Source organism: Vipera ursinii (genome assembly GCF_947247035.1).
Source record: "Vipera ursinii genome assembly, chromosome: 8".
Classification (NCBI taxonomy): domain Eukaryota; kingdom Metazoa; phylum Chordata; class Lepidosauria; order Squamata; family Viperidae; genus Vipera; species Vipera ursinii.
Window position 1 is genome coordinate 11,355,741 of NC_139519.1, and position 23,943 is coordinate 11,379,683.

Below are 23,943 nucleotides of genomic sequence, written 5' to 3' on the forward strand. Positions count from 1 at the left end.
ATATGGGGATTTTATTTTATTTTTTAAAAAAAGAACACTGCCACCTTACAGATGAGGTGATGAACTCTTTTTTTAGATACAAGGTGGTCAAGGTATGTCTAAATATCTCTCCGCTGGCCTATATCCTTCCTGGCTTCCCCAGAAATAAATGAAAAACTCAAGGGAGAAATTTCTCCCTTTCAGCTTTTTTCAATCCAGAAAATCTGGGCTATGAGGAATAAGGTAGAAGGATATGCTAAGGTGAAATATATATTTCTTCCGGACCTGCATGAGCATGGTTATTTAAAAAAAAAAAGATAAGTCACCCAGAGTCATTTGGAGTCAGCCAGACTCTAAATTCAAATAAATAAACTGAATTCTTGCTTCCGTGTGTTTCAACTGCAGACAGGATCACTGAATTTCAAGACTGTCTGGATAAACATGCATAGCTTAACAATATTGTCTTTCATTGCTGAATCTTCCCAGATTTATATATTCTAATAGAGTATTTAATTTATTAATTTAAATGTGTTTGCATGCTTCTGTTCTGCTACGCTGTTCTGTACTTGCTGGTACTGAGATACCTAGATGATAGCTAGCTAGCTAGACAGATAGACAGACAGATAGAAAGATATAATTTTAAAATATGATGAAAAGAATAGACACAGGGAATATAAATAACTTTGACATTACTGGAGTGGGAATTCATTTTAATGTATCTAATTGTGAAAGACCAACATCCCACTCGATTTGAATCCAGTTTGAACAGTTTCAATTTAAAGGTTACACAGAAACTCAAAAGCAAGCTTTCCCTTACTTTAACTAATGCAAGATTTCTCCTTTTATAGGTTGGTTGCACAAACCCATGAGGGAGTTTTACTCCAGCATAATATTTGTGTGAACGTAACCACCATGATTTATACAACATGAAGTTTTCGAACTTCATCATCCCCCTTTACTTGTTTCCCACACCCATACCCTCCAGGTAAGGTAAAGGTAAAGGTTCCCCCGCACATGCGTGCTAGTCGTTTCCGACTCTAGGGGCCGGTGCTCATCTCCGTTTCAAAGCCGAAGAGCCAGCGCTTGTCCGAGGACGTCTCTGTGGTCATGTGGCCGGCATGACTAGACGCCAAAGGCGCACGGAACGCTGTTACCTTCCCACCGTAGTGGTCCCTATTTTTCTGCTTGCATTTTTACGTGCTTTCGAACTGCTAGGTTGGCAGAAGCTGGGACGAGTAACAGGCGCTCACTCTGTTACGCGGCACTCGGGATTCGACCCGCCAAACTGCTGACCTTCCGATCGACAAGCTCAGCGTCCTAACCCACTGAGCCACCGCGTCCCTATGTATACCCTCCAGAAGTGCAGATAAATGGCCATTCTGGCAGGAAAGCTCTGGGTTGTCCACACCATTAGAGGGAAGCTGCATGGCAAACTCACCATGCCTCCACTCACAGGATTTTATTTATTTATCTTTCAAATGTATGTGTATATATATAGCATTAACTATGTTGAGGCTGTGCACTCAACACACTTCACCTGGCTACTGAATTCAGCCACTTTCTGGAAGTGCATGTTATACCAAACCAAAACTAATCTAAAGGAATGGATCTGAACAATATGCTAAGACATATTGATTAAAATTAACCAAGCTTGGCATGTAGATACTAATATATCTACTAGAGCATTACTGTCCTGGATAAGTGTGTTGCATGAACACAGGCAGCCTCCCCTCATTTATATGGGGTCCAGCACATGAAAGAAAGCTCATGCACTCAGAGGAAAATTTGATTATCAGGGCAGTGTGGAGGTAGATATATGGATTTTTGTTGCCAGCCAACAACAAGATTGTTAAAGTAAGTTGATGTTATAGCCTAATTGTCAGGTGCAAAGACTCAAGACCTAACATTAAGTTCCAGTTAAGATGATTTATTGCTCATGGAATCTTGTCAACTAATGGTCAGCACTAAACTGGTGCTAGATAAGAGTCAGTGGAATACAAGAGGGGTTGGACTTGAACCGCTTGTGGGAACATAAGGACTCCAGGCTGATTCCTCTCTTGACTCTTCCCCCAGGCTCTGCCTGTCCTCCTACATTCATAATATCTGGAGGACAACACTTCCATATCATATTATTGAACTCCGCAGTCTTACTGCACTATTCCAGATTAATGGATGGAGTCTAGACAGGATAGAAAAAAAGCCACAAAGGAAGATATGACATCCTTCCACATCGTGAAGTGAGTTGACTTTTATCCAAAGCAACTATGGCCATGATCATTTCATTAGGATGTGTCACCCAAAAACAACTCTGTTCTATTATTTTCACATCTTGTCTCCTCTAGTACGTATTTCCTTTTTAATTAGATGATTTCCATCCTATGAACATTGGAAAGTAACTAAATAAATTAGATCATCGACCAGTTCAACCCATTTTCTTTTCCTATTGAAAGAAAGGCACAATCAATAGACTTCTGGATCATAAGGTTTGGATCACCAGGCCAGGCAGCCTAAAGGGACTCCCAGATTGAGTGTGACCCCTTTTTCTTTTCCTCTTAAAAGGGGAAGAAAAGAAAGAAAAGGCACTTTGGGTTAAGAAAAGAGAACTGGAATATCGGGTTGCACCATACAGAAGTACTTCCCTCAGTACCATCGACCAAGATGAAAACTGGTTGCTACAAAATTTTGTCTTTGTATGGCATTCAGTATCCATGAATCTCTAGAACTTCAGCATGGATAGCTGGGGAATCCTGGGAGTTGAAGTCCGCAAGTCTTAAAATTGTAGACACTCTAAAACACTATCACAACTACATAACCTCAAGGTTTATAGGCACCTTCCAGTTATTGTTAAGGCCTTGTGTGCCATTCAAGGCATTATGGGTTGTCGTTGTTTTGGCTTGCTTGTTTTGTTTAATGAAAGGAGCAATCCTTCCCCCTTGGTTTACAAACCATTAGCTCTTCATCAAAGGCATCGTCTTTAAACCTTCTCCTGAAATATGAGATGAGTGAGTGAACCAAGCCACCAGTAGCTGCACACATAAGACAGAGAGCACTTTAACTTTTTGTTGTTCCTGGGCAGTTTCCACTTCCAGGGTTATTGCGGAAGGAAGGAAGGAAGGAAGGAAGGAAGGAAGGAAGGAAGGAAGGAAGGAAGGAAGGAAGGGAGGGAGGGAGGGAGGGAGGGAGGGAGGAAGAAGAGGGGAAGAGGGATGAAGGCATCCAACAGCCTTTAAAAGAGACCATCATAAGGCCATCATTTATGAAATGACAGGACAAAGCACTCCAACTTACCAAGTCCTTGCAAAAACATCTCTGGCTACTAAAAAATTAATCGGCACCAGATGGCAGAACAGCCGCTTGTCACAGAGCCAGGCTTGAGCCACAAACAAAAGCCTTTTGCTCCATGGGACAAGTCAGAAGATCAGTGGAAGATCAGGAGGAGAGAGCAGCAGGGGTGGCAGCCCCCCCTCCCTCGAAGATAACCATGGAAAAGACAGGGAGCCACTTTGATTGTCTGACACTACAGCAGGTAAGAGTGTCCTTGCTGTGCACAGAGAAGAAAAAAGGCAGCTAAGCAGGATTCAGACAATGGGCTTAAACATGCCATAGTTCTGTGTGTTCACGCTACTGAGTTATCTTATTGCATCAAGCCATTGGTTCTTCAACCAGTGTTTATCAAATAAATCATAATTGGCCATTGGGTTCACACATTGCGGTCAGGAATTCTAGGTTCTCAAGACAAGCTGCCCTAAAATCAAAGAAAGCAGATTGAGCAGATATTGCAATGTATGAGGCCAGTCCCTTTGCATACCTCCTCCATTGGAATGGGAGGAAAACCCAGATAGAAATTCTGGGATGCTGTTATTAGTGGAGTACCAATCTAATGATTCCCAAAAGGTTTGGGTCTACAGCTACCAAAATTCCCCTACCAACCTGGTTCCAGAAATTCTACAGGTTTTAGCCCTAATGGACCTGAAATGTTATCACCTCAGGAGAAAATTGTGTTTACAGTGTTTCCCTCATCAAACCCAACCCAGTCTGATATTGAAGAAGGCAATATCATACGCCTCAAATTCCTTGATTTTGGGCCAATGCACGCAAGGTGTCACCTCGTCCCCCTTCTTTATTTGCATGGTAATGGTGAGTATCTTCTTTTTCTGAAAACACTTTCTTCCATAGTTTGTCTGCTGGGAATTTCTCATTGCATCAGGTTATATTCTGGAAGAAACTGCAGAGTGGAGAAGATCTGAAGAGAGGTTGGGATCTATTGGGAGATCCAGAGATGTGATGTGTGAATTCAGTTTGGATTCTGAACTTAGTTCTCCTATATTTAATTACCGGTATTTAAACAGCGACTGTATATGTCTTACTTGGAAAATATTTTGCTTTAGCAAAAGGTTCCAGGATTGAAATGTTCTTATATATTTTTTTCAAATAAAAATAATGACTTTAGTTTATATTATAATGGTTGACAGAAGCAAAGGTAAGCAGCGCCAACTTTAGTAAGCACTGGTATAGCCTTTCAATCCACCTCCAATTCTAAATGACTGTTGCTAACCTCCCAGATGCCATGCCCAAAATATTGTCCATGGTCCAAACCTCGCTTCATTGTAAGAGGCTCTCAGTTTAGAGCAGGGCTCTTTAAACTTGGCTCTTCATGACTTGTGGACTTCAATTCCCAGAATTCCTCAGCCAGCATGCCTGGCTGAGGAATTCTGGGAGTTGAAGTCCACAAGTCATAAAAGGGCCAGGTTTTGAAGACCACTGGTTTAGAGGAATGAAAGATTGGCAATACTCACCTTTGGGTTCTCTTTCTCCATAGTCAAAATTAAGTGTCAAGTACCAGGAAAATTAGGAGATCAAGACAATTCAAAAGATTATTGTAAGCTCTACAAGAATTTGAACTATGAACAACCAAGGGAAATCAGCAGGAGATAAAGAGTAGAAGGAATTCAAAGTGGGCTGCATGTAGATCTCTTGTGGGTACATAGGGATTCATGACAGATTATTTGAGCCCTCCCTCGGGCTGAGCCTATACTAAGGTCAGCCACAATATGGATTTCATTTGCTATTGCTAATTGTATCTATTTTAATCTTAATGTTCCTCACCTCCAGAACAGAAACAAACCCTTCCTGCTTCTCCACATGCTTGTTCTAATATCTTTTCATAGATGGTCCTTCATGAAGTAGGGGGAGAAAATCCAGAACAGCAAATTCACCCATTCACATTTCGTTCCTTGCTAAACTAAGGTTAGATCAGTGGTGGGATTCGGTCAGTTTGCACCAGTTCAGCAGAACCAGTAGCTAATTTTTTGTTGCCCAGGCCCAAAATGGACTTCCGGAAGCACATCCACACAGAAAACCAGTTGTTCATATATTTGAATCCCACTACTGGAAAAGATGGGATATAAACTTAACCAATAAATTAATGTCTTCCTGTTAGAGCAAGCTTTCCCAGCCTGGAGTTCTTCAGATTCATGGAAATTACTATCTATATCACATATTTGAATCCCACCCCTGGGTTAGATGTCTGCGACAGAGCTTCAGTGCTCTTTGGCATGTATATCCTCAGGATTCTACTAGGGAGATAATCCCAAATCTATAGTATTTTTCTACTGGGAAAAAAATCTCTCTAAGGCACAATCTCACCTTTGCAGATGTGTCATAGGAATAGTAAGGCACCGAAGAAATAGGACAAGTGATTTCAAGGCATGGCCAGAGATTAATGTCCATCTCTCACTTTACACATTTTATCAGACACTTTTCTTGAATATTCATACTGAGTCCCTTGGTTTTCATGTTCTACATTGTTTAACTGTGATATAATTATACCTATAGTAAGGTATACATTGTACAGAGTCGCAAAGGTACAATGAGGTGGGCAAAGGTAAAGTTTCCCCTGTCCAGTCATGTCCATTTCTTAGCCAAGGGAGCCAGTGTTGTCCAAAGATGTGGTTACGTGGCCAACATGACTATTCGTTGAGGTGCATGGAATGCTGTTACCTTCCCACCAAAGTGGTACCTATTTATCTACTCAAATGTGCCTGCTTTCAAACTGCTAGGTGGGCAGGAGCTGGGACAAGTGATGGGAGCTCACCCCATCATGCAGCACTCAAGTCTTGAACCCAGGCTATTAGCTTTCCAGCTGACAAGCTCAGTGTCTTTAACCACTGAACCACACGCCCCCTCATCTATACATATATAGTACTATATACTAGACAAAATATACTAATATATAGCTTACCAATAGGCTTTCTAGGGTCCAGTTTCTTCTGTCAATTCTAAAAAGATCATCTGTTTAATATTTCATTATTCCTTTAGCATTAGAACTGCCTAGGTTTTTAATGTGTCTAGCATGTGTTCTTATATCTTATTCTTTAATTAATATATCTTTATTACTATCCCACCCTTAGTTTTTAAGTACAAAATAAATCACTGTCATAATTATTCTTTCAGGGAGATTTATATGAAATTGTAGTAGAGGCATAATCCCGTCTATTTCCTCAAGCACAAGAAAACTTCCTTTGATATTCTGCCCAGTGAGTGGGAAGGGATTGCAGTAGCACAAACACTCGGATTTGCTTTAATTGATATAACATTAGATTGTATTTTATTGCCCTTTTTAGGAAAAAAAACAGCCATCTGTTCTTATAATCTGCCTGCGTTGCATTGATTTCCCTGACCAATGCTGGAAAGTAGCTAGAAATGAACAGTGGTGGGATTCGAATATGTGAACAACCGGTTCTCTATGTGGATGCCGCTTCCAGAAGTCCATTCTGGGCCTGGGCAACAAAAAAAATTAGCTACCGGTTCTGCCAAACTGGTGCGAACTCCCACGACTGGTAATGAACCTATCCTAACTGGCTTCTAAATGACAACTTTTCTTCATATCATGCAGCAGCCTTTATATCCCTATGTTCCCCCATTCTGCCTAAAAATTAAAGTATTTTCTCTACAGTATAAGTAGAAATAACAATGGAACTTAGACTTATATACCACTTCATAATGCTTTACAGCCTTCTCTAAGTGGTTTACAGAGTCAGCATCTTGCCCCCAACGATCTGGGTCTTCATTTTACCAATGTTGGAAGGATGGAAGGCTGAGTTAACCCTGAACCGGTCAGAATTGAACTCCTGATAGTGAGCAGCGTTGCCTGCAATACTGCATTCTAACCACTGCGCCACCACAGCTGGTACTCCTCCATAAAGAGATGACAATGAAGAGGATGAGGATGACATATCCATTTTTCCGGAGGTCATTTATGCCTGGACAGTTGAAGCCTGGATAGTTGACTTTATTGAAGTGTAGATTTGTAGGGTTTTGAGAAATGCTATGGATAGCCTAGACCATGCTAGCTCAGGAATTCTGGGAGTTGAAGTCCACGAGTCATAAAAGAGCCAAGGTTGCCTATTGCTTGGCCTAGGGTAAGGAAGGCAATCACCATTTCAGAACCCACCAACATGTCTATGTTATGAGTAGCTTATAAATATACAGAACAGAAGTACAGGGGTCCCTTTTTTGAATGGTGAAGATCAAAGGATAAGAAGGTTGCTAGGACTTACTTTGGATAACTTATTTCAGTGCCACAGGGCTAATGAAAGTCTCATCTTCTTCAGTGGGAATAAATCCCACTGAAATGACTTCTTTTTGAAAAGGCATAAGGTTATGTTACAAACCATCTGGAAATGTTGTCCATTGCTTCTAATGCAAAATATATATATATAATACCAGAATTATAACTGTGTTGGCCTTGATTTCTGAGAAGAAACATTTGGTGATAGAGAGATGAATGGAAAGGCTGCAACTGCATCCCTGGAATTGACGGATGCTACAGACACATTTTGTGCTGTGGAGCAATTTCTGGATGGTGTTCAAGCGGAGAAGATGAATCTGAGCATTCCCACCAGATATTCTTACTGATCCTCTCTCTGGCAACTTTTATAAAACTGGGAAAATAGAAGAGGAACCTGTCAACCTCAAGCAATGCTGACTAATTCACAGTACTGGATGATCCTTACTAGGTGGGCTTCATCAAATGCCAGAATTGGAGAAGGGTGGAACCAGTTAGAAGAAGCAGGAGAGATAGGCTTTATTCTACATAAGGAGATTGGACAGCCATTTATCTGAAATGGTGTAGGGATTCCTGCCTGAGCAGGGGATTGGACTAGATGACCTCCAAGGTACCTTCCAACTTTTATTATTATTATTATTATTATTATTATTATTATTATTATTATTATTATTATTATTATTATTGTTGTTGTTGTTGTTGTTGTTGTTGTTGTTGTTGCTGTTGCTGTTGCTGTTGCTGTTGTGGTGGTGGTGATGGTGGTGTTGTTTTGTTGTTGTTTAATGATGATGATGATGATAATCATTATCATCATCATCATCTCTAGTGTTGGCTAAAAAAATAATTTCTAGTGGAATATACTACCATATATTAGTCACTTAAAACTGACATAACACATTTGAAAACATAAGGGTCATCTAAATCTGTCTAGAAAATCTGTGCTCCCCCTGAAAAAGAGGCTTCTGTTTTTCTACTTCAAATTTCATTTGGTGTTTCTGAGCATATCTGAAAGTTGGATATGGTTGAAGGTTGTGATGACATCTTTAAGAATGTTTCTCAGAATTCTCCTGCCAGCATTTAATACAAATTGAAATTTAGTTATCATTCAGCTTTCCTACCATTCCTTTCTTTCTTCAAAGAGTAAGTTTATTTCCTTTTCTTAGTTAATGGGGGGGGAAGAAGAAAAAAACAAAAAAGCAAAATTAAAGCAACTAAAAAAAACACACCAGAAATATATTTCAACCTAATGCGTAAGCAGTTCATTAAACCTTGACCACACTATACAATATTCATTATCATCTTTACATTAGCCAAAACCAGAAGGCAAACTTTCATCTGTGATCCAGAGCTACAATTTTCCATCATTTTTATGCTATCTTGCATGCTTTAAAAAATCCATAGGTCTCTCTGTATAGTGAAAAATTCCAGATTCACAAGTATATCAATATCCTTTAAATTGTAAAAAACAAAGTAACAAACATATGGACTTCCATCCAACCTGGAGCACTTAATAGAACAAGCCAATATTACATGGGTGAGATCCCTAATCTAGTTTACATTGCCAACATAATAACTTTGATAAACCGCCTTTTAAAAATATTCTCTAGTGCATTTTGTAGATATGAAATGGTTTTTGTTCAGTCAAACTCCTTTGAAGATCATAAGAAATACAGTTAATAATTTAAAGTGTCTTTCCATTGATTCTCTAATACAAAATATTCCAAATCAGTACTGAATTCCTAAATTCTTAGAAATAACTGGAAATAGTAGCAGGTGTTATTACAATCACTGACTAGAATTCTACAAGATCCAAAATAAAATAAAATAACTAGTTGCTATATCAAATAAAATAAAATGCAAATATAAAATTATAACTAGGTCATTGAGGCATTAAAAAGATGTCCAGCTTTAACAGAACATAGCCACATTCAAGGAAACAGAATTATACTAGTCTCATCACAGGAAGTGCACATAAAATACATCTGAATTCTCCGAGTGTCTCGCCAGATAGGAAGTCATGAAGTGGACACTTATGTCCTTATAGGAAAAAAAACAAATATCACAGCAATGAACTAGCAGTTGAATGGTTCTTTCTTCACAAGGGCACAATCTTAGCTGGCAAAGGATTTTTTAATATTTGCCCTTGAGAACAGCTGTTAGGAGGATATTGCAAAGTGCTAATGTTAGGGCTCCTTGGAATTCAGGGAGAGCTGTTTGCTTGAAGTGTCTTGCAGCATAAAATAAGGGGCATCACTATTCAGGAACACAATCTGGGGTAAGGTAGATGGACCCAATTAGACTTCCAAGTATCTAGACAAGTATCATCCTGCTTGTATGCATTAACGGGTAATCCTCGCCTTGCAATATTCATTTAGGGACCATTAGAAGTTACAACAGCGACGAAAAAAGTGACTTACATTTACAACTGTTACAGCATCTCCACAGTCATGTGGTCAGAATTTGACCACTTGGCAACCAGCAGGCATTTACAATGATTACAGCATCCCGGAATTATCTGACTACCATTTTTTACCTTCCCAGCTGACATCCGACAAGCAAAATCAGTGGGGGATTCGTTTAACAACTGCATGATTCGTTTAACAATGACAGTGATTTGCTTGACATTTGCTCATAAAATCAGGCATCACTCACACAACAACTGTCTTGCTTAGAAATTCTGGATCCAGCTGAGGTCATAAATCGAGGACTTCCTGTAAGGACTTGGTTATAGCCCATGCTCAGAAGTGATATACATGCCTTAGTCAGATGTGGCTTTAGCATTGCTGGAACACTGTGTGTGCCTCTGATGAAGTGGAAAGATTATTCTGCCGCAATGTTATGAGAATAGAATAGAATAGAATAGAATAGAATAGAATAGAATAGAATAGAATAGAATAGAATAGAATAGAATAGAATAGAATAGAATAGAATAGAATTTTGAATTACAGTGGTATCTCAATACTTGACTGCTTCAAAACTTGACATATTTTGATGCAGAAATGTTGTCCCACTACTTGGTGTTTGTTTAGTACTCAACCCATTGTGCTAGGAAGAAGGGGACAGCTGCAGAGAATGGACAGGAAGTTGGCCATGCTGGGAAGGTTGCTGCACCAGGAGTGGGACAACCACAGAGTGCAGACAGGAAGTCGGCCATGCTGGGAAGGTTGCTGACATAGAAAAAGGGACAGACAGAAAGTTCTTCCCAGCCGAAACAAAGGGTCACGTGGTAAATCACATGGTTTGTTTGGGACTCATCCTTTTTAATGCTCGTTGCATCTCCTGGAGCCAATTAACAACATGAACCTAGTTATGGTTGCTTTGTACTTGAAGGCACCCAGAAAAACTCACGTTTTGTTGTATTGCCCGACCTTTGGGCATGTATTTTAGGTCACTTTGCTAAGATCTTTATTAAGAACTTCATTTTAATGTAATCTCAACTGCTTTCTTAAGGAAAAAAGTGGCTAGGATACTCCAGCTGCTGCTTGTGATTGAAGAACTACATCAGGGGTCTTCAAACTTGGCCCTTTTATGACTTGTGGACTTCAACTCCCAGAATTCCTCAGCCAGCATAAAAGGGCCAAGTTTGAAGACCCCTGCACTACATCATCTGTATGCAATAAGATTACAATGTGCTTATTAGCTACTTTAGAGTGGGGGGAGGGGTGATGCTCAAAATTACTTGTTTTGGCCACAAGAGGGGTTATGTGCAAATGGGAAAAATGTGGGAGGCTAAATGCATTCCTGTCTTACTCTTTTTAATTTGAAATTTCTTTAACTTAGTGGCTTTCCGTGCTACAACAAAGTTTTTATTCTGGAGCTCTCACAGTGTTTGAACATTAACAGGAGTAGCTATCTTGTCTTTTTGTAGCCTGCATGAATTTACCCATGACTTCGTTCTGGAAATGAAATCAAGTCTAAGCCTGAAAGTGATGAATGTGGCACATAACACAGGCTCACATAAATATTGTGGTCTGATGTTGAAGTATACAGATGTGATCTAAGGCAGGATATCCAACTCTAAAACCTCCCTGCCAATTTGCCGAATATACCGTGAATTGTCCATGTACTATGTAAGTGCTTGGCATAAAGCTGACTTATTATGCATAAGAAGTTGATAAGCTGGTAATTAGCAGGCAAGTCTTGATTGCTTTTTCCCCATCATAGCGATCATCTTTCATCATTTATAAAATAATGAGAATTGTTAAAATTTACTGTCTTCTCTTAACCTTTTATTTTTTTAAAAAACTATTTTTAATAGATGAACTATTTTATAGCCTTATTGTAGGCCACCCAGAACTACTTTTTCATAAGATGGGTGGACATATAAATTTGATGAATAAATAAATAAGCTTAGGGTTATCTAAAGCACCTTCCAAGACTCATAATCCAGGAGTTGTATGTGATTCTAACACATCTGGCCCAAACTGTGAGCTGAAGTGGACTTGTAGTTTAACATCATGCAATTTGACAATCTTAGGCAATCTAAATTTCTCCCACAGTATTATGACAATGAATATTTCAGACAAGCCAAGTTCATATTCATGAACAAGTCTACAAATGGAATATATTGGGCAATTATTTGAAAAACTGTGAATGGTAAACAGAACCGCAAATACAAAAATGCTTATGCTAGATAAAATATGCACTAAGATATGTGCAAACTTTTTTGGGGGGGCGGGTTTCAAACAAGTATGAAAATAGAAGGAAGGAAGCTCACAAATGAACACATGAAAAAACAGAAAGAAATCAAATTTCAGTTATCATCAGTTCTCCAGCTGATGATAAAACAAATGCATGGTTTATACAAAAATACGGGGAGTTGTTTTCCTTTGTATGCTGCTTTTAATCATGGATGAAATTTCACAGGGAACTTTCTCCAAATCATTTATAGAAGATTTGTTTCTAGACATCTCTTCCAAGTATACACCATTTTCTACAAAGCTTTTGAAAAGAGAATTACAGACACCAACGGTTCACATGCATTTACTCTGCCTGTGCTGTAAGAGTTGATGGATCACACTGTTTCATTCTTAAACCTACAGAGTAGAGTTCTTCTACATCCCTCAAGCACAGTTACACACACAAATCGGGGCTTCAATAATTTTAGATTTGTCTTACCTACCATGCCTCAAATAAGAGCAAAACGTGAAAAGCATTCTCTGTTTCTATCCTAGTATCACACAAATCATTTTTCCCGGTACAAAAAAGTTACTCTGGTTTTGAGTAACAACAAATGTGAATATGCAACAGTTTCTGCAAAAAAATCTATTATAGGCCTAAGAAGTGAGGATTTCAAACTTGGCTAACAAGTTTTTCACAAGAACATGTCTGCAACTTCATTCTTCAATAGTAGATCACGTACGAAACAGCAGGACTACTCCGTTAGACAATTTTCTCTGGATGTCACCTTTCATTTAATAGAGAACATTTGTGATACTTTTGAAATTATCCTTTTGAAAGAAACATTTTGGCAAGCTTAAACAGGCAACCGGGGAATCTTATATAACAACAAGATCAATAGCAACCTCAGCAATAATACGGAGACATTCCTGTAAAGAAAGTCCAGCTATTTTGAGAACATTTTGCAAATGTACGGCATTGCACTATCATTAACAATATTTTACATACAATAACAAGATGGTTCCACTTATCCAGCTGCAAGGAATAGAACAAGCTGGACTTCTCAATGGCTTTCTTTAAAAACAAAAAGGATAGAAATTATGTATCCTACCTATCAATGATCACGGGATCCGAGGGAGTCTCGTTACGGTTTCCACAGCTCTTCTTTTCACAGCAACGACTGAGAAGGAAATGAGCGTAAAAGGAAAAGAATTCAGTTAAGTGTAACATACAGTGCTACATACACATGACCTCAATTGAGCCCCCCAATTTCTGACGCTAAGTGAAACAGTTGTTAAGTGAATTTTGCCCCATTTTACGACCTTTCTTGCCACAATAGTTAGGTGAATCACTGCAGTGGTTACTTTAGTAACCCGGTTGTGAAGTGAATCTGGCTTCCCCATTGACTTTGCTTGTCAGGTGATCAGAAAAAGTGATCCCGTGATCCCAGGACACTGCAACCATCATAAATATGAACCAGTTGCCGAGCATCTGTATTTTGACCACCATGGGGACGCTGCAATGGTCATAGGTGTGAAAAATGGTCATACGTTATCTTTTTTCAGTGCTGTTGTAACTTCGAACAGCCACTAAAGGGACTGCTGTAAGTCAAGGACTAACTTACCTGTAATTGTTTTCAGGTTTTATGCTCACTTACCTGAATTTAAGGGCAGTGGTGGGATTCAGCCGGTTCGCAACGGTTCGGTAGAACCGGTAGCTAAATTTTGATGAGTTCAGAGAACCGGCTGAACCCATGTTGCTTCTGGAAGTCTGTTGTAGGTGTGGGAGGCCTAAAACAGCCCACAGGAAGTGCATGGGTGTCATTTCCGGAAGTCCATTCTAGCCCTCGGAAGCCCAGGCCTCCATCCACGCAGAGAACCGGAGGTTCAGGTATTTGAATCCCACCACTGTTTAAGGGCATTGGGTGGTTCATGCTAATAGGATTTTTTTTTTACTGATAAAAGTACACCACCCCAATAATTGGCGAATGTCGTAGCTACTAGGCTTCTGCTAAAGAGCAGCTTCAATTCTGCTTTCTAGCTATGCACAGTGGTGGTGCTAAAGAACAGCAGAGTCTTGAGCGAGCTGATATAATATTGCTAAAGAAGTAGAATTTAACCTAGGCATTTGCACACAAACCCCAAGAAAGTAGGCATTAAATAGCTGAATAAATTCCAAGCGTTTACATGTCCATGTGCTACTAAATTCTGAGTTTGAACCATACAGTAAATTATGAATTAACCACACTAATTGGGTTCATGTGATATAGTGAGGCTTAAAGAAAAGTTAAAGCTACCCAACATAAGGTATGAGTGAATGCAACCTCTAAGTCTGGGAATACAGATGCCTCTTAGTGCATGCCAACTCCTACCACAGCTGAATTTTTAATTTTTCTTTTCTTAAAAAAAATGCCACTGAATCCTTAGTATCCCCACTAAACCTTCTTAAAAGTTTAAAGGGTAGTCATTGCAACTCATTAATTTACGTGACCAGAAACAGGATGGGGGGGAACAGCCCCTTGAGAGGAGCATTGCCAAAGAGGTGGCATTTTGGGAAATTGAGGGCATGTGATTTGTTGTAACTCTCATATCAGATGTTTTATGAATGGGCAATCCTTCCAGAAATGTAACTGGCAATAGGAATAACCTCAAGGAACAGAAGGAAAAGCCACAACAAAACAATAGTTGGAGAAAAAAATCTGAGTCTGGGGCAGAAATGTAATTTAAATTACATTTCTGCCCCAGACTCAGATTTTTTACTCTGACTATTGTTTTGGACCTTTCTTGGTTATCATAAAGATATAGGTGGGGGGAAGCACATTCAGACTTGTAAATTTCTGTAACCTGTCAATAAAAGTGGTATTAACAATCATAACTCTGATTTCCTGGTCTGGTCTATCACGAAGCTGATAGTGCTGACAAGCAAACTCTTTGTTGGAAGATTTAAAACAGGTTTGCCATATTCCAAATGGGGTCTAACAATCAGAAATGGTTGGGGATACCAGCTATCATTAAATATGTGCATGTATAAATAATTACTATAATTTACAGTATTCAATATTATAATGGGAACAATGTTCACCAGATGGCCTATGGGACAGTTCAACCTTCTGCTTGGACATAATGAGTGATGGTCAGCTTAACTCTGTTCCACTTTCTTATGGCTCTAGATTACAAAAGCCAACTTGAATAGGGCAAAGTAAGTTACAAACCATGGCTTACAAAATCACAATGGCTGGATACACAAACCCTGCATTGCCAAGGATTGAATCATTAGAATGCAAAGCATAGTTTATGTCCCTATATGAGGAGACATCATGTACCACGAACCCCGGGCACAGATCACATGAGGCTCACAACTCTGTGAGGAAGGTGGCCAGTCAAAAAATGTGATAAATAGATAAACAGATAGATAGATAAATAAATAAATTTGTGTTTCCATGGGTTGGGTTTATTCAGTAAAACTTTTATTCTGTCAGGGATCAGGAAAGAGTATAGATGAGGCTCATATTAGTTTTTGTCTTAATCCTTGCCCAGTTCAAGCCTTGCATTGGCGTAGCTTGGCCATCTTGCATGGAGAGCAACTTTTTAATTTATGGATTAATTCATTCATTCATTTCCTGTTTTGACTGCCCATCTTCTCATACAGTTGTGAGCCTCATATGATCTGTGTCTGGGCTTTGTGATGTACATGATGTCTCCTCTTACATGGATGTAAACTATGCTTTGCATGCCAGGCTTCAATCCTGGCAATGCAAGAAAGATTGAGAAAAACCCATCGTGAAATTCTATAGACTCTTAGCCAGCTACTCTTAGCAGTGAATTAGCATGAATTCATACAGCTTTCTAAGCTTCACGCATTGAGCTAAGGCATAATAATAGTTTGCTTATCTTAGGTTTATTGTGCTGTGTTGGCTGGCCCATTATGGGACATGGCTAAGCAAACTACTGCTACCTCTAAGGGGTGATCTGTTCTTTGGAAAACATAAGTTGTGGCTAAGTATTACATAATTCTAGTCTGTTCTGGCTTAGTAAACCATGGTTGATACAAATCCATACATTTGTGAATATATGGATCCAGCCAACACAAAGCAGGCTCGCTTCCTTGATTTCTAAGCTTTTGCTACTGCAAGTTGCAGGCATGGAGAAGACAACCCAGATTCCAGATGACAATTTAACAGACCCCTTCACTGGATCGGTCTTTATCTGGATTATGAACTTCATGTCAGCCTTTGCTTTATTAAAACAAACATAATAAATTCCTGAGTTTGGAGGCGATGGTGTAATATTGTATTTTAACAGCAGGCTATTATACACACGCCCAGGACTGCACAAAGTATAATGTGAAGGACCAGGATGTCCCAGAAATCCCCCGTGGCTCAAAGAAAGTTTTACATCTTTTCTCTTCCCCTTCCGAAAAAAAGGTTTTAAAATTCAGCTTTCAACTAAAAAAAAAAATCTGTCTCTAATTTCAAACCGAAATAAGCCCCCAGCATGGTGGCCTTTGTTTTGTTTTCTTCTCCTCAACTCCTCCCTGGCATTGCATAACAAAGGTGTCTAAATTCACACCATCTGGCCAATAAAGACCTAAAGCTCGCTGGCTGACTGGCTCGGCCGATCCTGTCTGCTGCTGTCTAGTCTGAGCCTTGTGGCGAAAGTCACAGCTGTGGGTCTCACTTGCGCTCAATGCAACTCTGTTATTAGCCAGCTGTAGGCCCCGAGACTACTTCTGTTCACATTATAATACCTTTGCCTTCACCCCCACCCACTCACCCCCGCGCCGCCTCCAAGCATCAAGGGCAGAGAGGCTTCTGGCAACAGCTGAACGAAGAAGAAGCACCACCGTTTGCAAATGCTTGGCATTAAAAGGGGAAAGGATTATTCCAGGAGAGATGCCTTATTGTTATTTATATCCATCTGACAACCAACCCAAGTGTTTGCACAGATATTCTGCTCCGTGAAGAAAGCATCGCGGCCTGACGCACCTACGTGTCTCCATGCTACCTAGTTTTGTTCAGATGGGAGTTTCACTAGAGTCAGTGGAACATCGGAGAGCGTGAACTGACTTAGAGGCAGTCATCAATAACACAAACAGCTCAGCTCCGCCCCAAAAATGCTCAACGGGAACGCTAATGATTGTGAAACAGAGATTTTCCTTTTTCTACCAGTGACACATCACTGCATCTGCATAAATATTTAGACAACATTCTTGCTAGGCTTGCATCTGTCACCCGGAGAAAGATGTACGGATTCTGGATACACTTGTGTGCATCCAAGCAGAACAGTCACAGCCTACTATATGTCAAATCAAAAAGATGTTTATTTTCCAAGGAAGGTTGATAAGAACAATCTCTCATTCAAAGGCAATGAGCATCCACGTTTAGCAGTAAGGGTGGTACATTAAATTTTGATACACTGTTATTAATTCAGACTAAATTATCAACTTTAAAAATTGATGCACCACTGAAATCCGCCCATAGAAAAATCAGTTTGTGGTGCTAAAAAAATAATGTCAAGATTAATTCAACTTTCAACATTTTTAGACTTGAGTACAAAGCTAAAATATGCAATAATGTAAAAAAAGAACAAATTAACGATTATGAATACTATCCAAATAAAGTGATCGATGTTTCAAATCATGTTGTCTTGCTGATTCTACCAAGTTTGTTCTGTCTCACAAAAAGAATATGAGAAAACCATCATGCTTTCTTAGCTGATTTATAAATCAGGTGCCTTCCAGCTAACAAAAAATATTTTTATAATTATAAAGTTAAGCTCTTATAGTAGCTAGCTTTAAACACAGGTTTATGTGGACAAGTATAAGACCAAAACAGACAGAGGCGATAGCATATGTACAGCCTATCACATAATCATAAATCTGTGAAGGAAAAATGCCAGCCTCCATTTGGTATTATTCGAAGAATAATGATGCATTCCAAATTTTCTTCCCTGCTTGTTTTCTAATCATCCTATAAAATTATGCTTATGTTGTAGTGTTCCTTGGGGAAAGCATCTCTGTTTCTAAAACTGGGCCAAGTTCTCAAGAAGTCAACAAGTAAAATAAAAAATATGAATACTATGTCTAAAGGAGGCACAAACTAATTGCTAATTTCATAGAGCTAAATCTTGAAACCATGAAGTATCATATTTACCACTGCATAAAGGAACTAATTTTTCCAGCCAACAGCCGCATGTTATTTTATTTAGTTTCCAGATAGGAAAACATCAAAATAGTTATGCCTCTCTTTTTTTGGCCATTTTTTCTGTTTCCCCCCTCTCCCCCCTTTTTTTTTTTTAGTTTTGGAGGGGCGTTTAAAACAAAATAGGCTTGTTTAAGTCTAGCAAAGTCTTAACAAACTTTCTTTTGTTTGCTACTTCTTAAAAAGCAAAGTACTAAATTACTCAGAGGGAATGATTTAAAGATGGGTTTAACCTTCCAGTGGGATTTGGTACCTGGTTACATAGCAGCAGGGATGCGGTGGCTCAGTGGGTTAGGACGCTGAGCTTGTCGATCTGAAGGTCGGCAGTTTGGCGGGTCAAATCCCGAGTGCCGCATAACAAAGTGAGAGCCTGTTACTTGTCCCAGCTTCTACCAACCTAGCAGTTCGAAAGCACGTAAAAATGCAAGTAGAAAAATAGGGACCACTACGGTGGGAAGGTAACAGCGTTCCGTGCGCCTCTGGCGTCTAGTCATGCCGGCCACATGACCACGGAGAGGTCCTCAGACAAGCACTGGCTCTTCGGCTTTGAAACGGAGATGATCACTGGCCCCTAGAGCATGCACGTGCGGGGGATCCTTTACCTTTACCTTACATAGCAGCAATTAAATACTGATATGGATAACCAAGACAGTTTGGACTTGATTACTACTTGGATGGGAGAAATCTCAAGGTTGTAAGTTATACTGGGAAGCTGAAAAATAATATTCTGAGAGGGGGCGATTGGATACCATACTATACTTTGTTTCTGCTATATAGAAGCCTGGGGTCCTTGGTGTTCTCTGAACTTAATTGTTTTCTTGCAGACGACAGGCTAGGTAACATCATCACAAGCACTGATGATGTTACCTACTTTGGTAATGAAATGTCTGCAAGAAAACAACCAAGCTCAGCACCAAGGACCCTTCATTTCAATCTTTACAAATATTCTCCTTTATTGGTACATAGAAACTTACTGAACTATATCCCTGAAATCACCAGAAGGTGAGTTCATTTCAAAGGAGAACTGATCTTTTCACTTGCATCTGTTTTGTACACTTTCACCCATCTTCTTCTGAGATCTTTACACTGATTTAAAATAGATAATTTAAGCATTCTTCACCTGAGAATTAATTTTATTGAAATTACGTATGAGTAGATTGAGGTAAGAAACAATTTCCCCCAAATTAGGTAAGAAACAATTTCCCCCAATTTCCCCCAACCGATGTCTTTCACATCGGTTGAAGTTTAGATTGTAGACAGCTAAGGCCAACACCTCGTTCTCTCTGCTTCTAGCTAACCAGAATTTCTTTATTCTTAATAGTCAATTATTAAACTTGTAGTTCTCCTTTTGAGTAACCATAGTGCCTCAGGAGACTGACAACAAAACACAGATAAAATGAGAGCAACCGTTATGCAGCTTTAAAGGTCTAATTGTGCCACAGACACAAAAACAAATCAATAAGAAAAATTCTAGCAAATAGGAGAGTTAAGGCATACGTGTTACTGTGATCTTATTTGACAAGTCCAGGAAAGGATGCAACTAGCTTTAACTGCAAATACGTTTTCGCCCATCAGATTCAGAACAAAATCCCCAGAACAGCCAACTGCAAACTTTTAGTCTTCAAAGAAAACATCATACCATCCACTGCAGCTCGAATTCCCTATTCTCTCAGCAAACTTTTGATTCACAAAAGGCACCACAGTTTTGTCTGTATTAAATTTCCATTTGTTTGTCCTCAGCTAGTCCATTTCTAATATCAGACACTGATTTGGAAATGTTGTTGTTTCCTTGGATTTAGCCAAAAAGGAGTAAGCTGGATAGAATCAGCAGTATTTGGGGCATCAAATCCCCAGTTTCTAACAATGTCTCTCAATGCTTTTGTATATGTTTTAAAAACCAGGGGACATCTGGAACTTTCAAGATAGCATAGCCATAAATGATTCCCCTGCTAACATCTTATGAAATCATACCCCCCCAAAAAAACAACAGCCATAAGAAAAAGCATCTTTTAATTCTCCAAGTTCCATTCCAACTAGACAGCTCAAAAGCCACTGAGATTCCAGCAGAAACAAAAGGAAAATATCCTCCCTATCCTGTAGAGCAGGGGGTCTGCAACCTTGACAAGTTTAAGACTTGTGGACTTCAGCTCCCAGAATTCTTCAGCCAACCTTCAACTTGTCAAGGTTGCAGACCCTGCTGTAGAGGGACTTAAAACTGTCTTTGTCCTTTAACTAAGCTTAAAGCCAGACTGAAACAGATCCTAATAGTTATTTGTTTATTCGTTTAATTTTTATGCTGCCCAGTTCACTGTTGAGCGATTCTGGGTGGCCAATCGTGCAGATCTAATTGCACAAAATGGGTTTGCACAACGCTGAATCACACACTTCCAAGATTACCAGTTTAGAGGTATTGTGGGTCACGAGGTCCTTAACTGACTTGGAAAAAATGTTTTTTTAAATAACTTCCTTTTTTTTGTTAAGTAGAAGTTGGAAAGGGTAGCACATCATGAACTGGGTGAAGTTTTGACTGTGATGTGGTTTTGGGAAAATGGATACGAGCCTGGGTTGCCTGAATTTGTTCTTGGAAAAAGTGTGTGGGTTCATTGTGCTAAGCATGGGTTAGCCATGTTACTTAACTTTCAATTTGTTGGGCTTTGCTATACCATATTCCCTAGTAGTTTATGAAATAGAAACTCTTAAGCTCATCAACTGAGATAATCCAAACCAAATCAGCTGCGTTATGGTTTAACGCAATGTCTGAATAATCCTGTTTGCAAAGTTCTGCATTCAATATATTCTGTGAATTCAGAAAAGGAGAATACAGTCGCCATGTTCTGTAAACTCAACCAGTGAGATTAATTTCTGAGTAAATTTTCTTAATGCTGTCACTTAATTCACTGCATTTGCACCTTTACCAAGGCAAATATTTCTATTTCTACCAAGGAAGTCCTTCTAAAAGGATGGAAGAATCCCTTTAAATAACATCGTGTATATATTCCGGAACCTTCGAAATGCATGCTCTGTGCAAGAAAAGATGCTAACCCTCAATTTGTATGGTTTTAAAATAATTTAATTCTGAAGGTGTTATCCCATTAATATGAATGTTTCCAGTTATACTCTAAAACACCCTGAAAGAAGGCAGAATACATTGCCATATCCTGACAATAATTCCTGTTACTACTTTCCGTCATTTTCCAACCTCCTTAACTGTCCTGACTTCCTGATCCAGCAGTGCCCAATGGCATCACAGGGAAGTGAGAACAGCCAGGGAGATTGGTGACTACTAGATGAGTTAGTGTCTAAGAAAAAGAACATTCTTGCATCCTACTTAACCATGCTGTCACTAAAATGGAAGCAAAAACATGATACTCAATAGTAATTCACTAACATCTTCTCTGGGGGAGAAGTGAGAAGCATTTTACATCAAGAGGAGGAGGAGGAGGAGGAGGAGGAGGAGGAGATATTTCTGCAGGGAACCATTTAGAACCGTATCATCTAACAGATTCATTGTATAGGCAGTCCTTAAACGACGACCAAAATGGGGCCCAAAGTTTATGTCGTTAAGTGAGACATTTGTTAAATGAGTTTAACCTTTATGACCTTTCTTGCCACAGTTGTTAAGTGAATCTGCCTTCCCCATTGACTTTGCTTATGAGAAGGTCACAAAAGGGGATCACATGATCTTGGGACACAGCACCGGTCATCAATATGAGCCAGTGGCCAAGCATCTGAGCTTTGATCACAGAATCGTGGGATTGCAACTGTGAAAAATCATCCTAAAACGCATTTTTCAATGCTGTTGTAACTTTGAATGGCCACTAAGTGGACTGACGTAAGTCGAGAACTACCCGTCTATCATAGTTCGTGTGCCATGCTAACAAGAAGAGAGAAAAAAGTAAAATGTAGTTATAGCTAAACCTCCCCAGTATTTATTTATTTGTTGGTTTCTTTCAGTCTGTATCACTTACCTGAATATGACTGCATTGACCCCAGCAGAATTTCCTTCTGAGTAGACATGCATATGATATAACTGCACCCTTGGTGTGTTAAATGCAAGCATACTCATTCTTTGTTAAAGTGGGGCAGCAGTGACAAAGGACAACACTCAGTGATTTTTGGTCCTAAAACCAGAGTTGTGAGGATAGACCTGCAGCCTTCATGTGATTTTAGGCTTGAATGCAAAGAGGTATAGATTGATTCAGAAGCCGGAGTTAGGAAAGTTAAATTGCTGGATTAAACTCCAGGAAAATAAAGAAAAATCCCAGGTCCTTAGCAGAGCAGAACCTCTAGCCAAGAGTTGGGTGAACACTCCCAGGTCTTAAGAGCATCTGGCTTAATATTATCTAGTGTTCCAACCCTTCTCTGGAATTATTTCCCTTTTCTCGGGAAAGCTTTAAAAAGAGAGAAACTGGCTGGATTGCTACCATTGCAGCCCTACTCCAGAGCCTTCTAGAAGTTGCATCCCTTTCTTTTCTTTTCCTACTTTGCTGGATATATTCCTTGACTTTTCTTTTTTTTCTTTTTTTAAAAGCAGGAATGTCCATATGGGTGTGCCTTTTCTTTCCTGTCCAAGAAATTGAGAGGCTAGGTTGACACATAACACTAAGCCAAGTTTCATATATTTTTTTTAAACAAGCTATAATGGATTTGGTCTGCAAATAAGGCAAAGCTACAGTTGAACAAAGGCCATCAAAAGTCAGTGAACAGAGAGAAGAACACTCCACCGCTGTCCTCCCAAACATTATGTTTCAAATTTTTTTATGTAGAGCGTTAATGAAGAATTCTTCCAGATTTCGCATAATGAGGTGACCTTCTCATCTCCTTGACTGGATAATTAGCCTTCACAGTAGTGAAAATTGTTCATCACCGTTTCATCCAAATATGTCCCATTTCTTTCCACCTCAAAAATCTCAGCAACAGCGGCAACCAGGCCTGTTTGGCTACCAGAGCGTGATTGTATCACTTGCCCACTTGATGAACCTAAAGGAACAACATTGTCCCAATGGTGCTTTTTCAGGAGCTACTGGACTTGCTTGATTGTCTTTGAAGAAAAAGCCATTCTTTGAAGGAAAGAGCTGAAGAAGCTTCTTGGACGAGAAGCGAAACGTCTTCAAAGACAAACAAAGAAAGTCCAGTTGCCTCCTGAAAAAAAGCATCTTTGGGAATACCACGCCATGGATGACTGAAAATCTCCATAGACAACATTGTCTTACCTGCACATAACTTCATGGGTGAGTAGAACTCTGCACATTTCTGGGTTCTTGTTTTGTCCTTCATAGGCGATAGGCTATAAAGAAGTGGAGAATATGGGGGAGTCGGTTTAAAACCAATGAGACAATGTTTTCTCTGCTATGATTTACTACTCTGGGGAAAAAAACACAGGCCGAGGAATTGAACATCTTCAAGAATAGCCTTCTCTAACGGCGCCCCCCCCTCCATTTACAGACTGGGATCCTGGAAGCTGCAATTCCGATTATGATATTAAAAAGAAAGAAAGAAAAAGCACCAGATTCAGAAGCTTCGTTTTGCACATTGCAAGTGAAGTCTCCAAGCCTTCCGTGAAGCAGCCTTCACAGAA

At 39.5% G+C, this 23,943-nt stretch overlaps 1 protein-coding gene across 3 annotated transcripts in view; it reads right to left on the reverse strand.

The window, feature by feature from the left end:
* Positions 1 to 23,943, reverse strand: part of EBF2 (EBF transcription factor 2) — a 225,915-nt gene that overhangs the window by 190,746 nt on the left and 11,226 nt on the right. For all 3 annotated transcript variants that reach the window (XM_083368400.1, XM_083368399.1, XM_083368398.1), the window contains exons 5-6: positions 23,579 to 23,652; positions 13,278 to 13,346 (exon numbers count right to left, since the gene is read on the reverse strand). In XM_083368400.1, the coding sequence (XP_083224526.1) occupies positions 13,278 to 13,346; positions 23,579 to 23,652 (143 nt within the window). The remainder of the gene's footprint in view (positions 1 to 13,277; positions 13,347 to 23,578; positions 23,653 to 23,943) is intronic.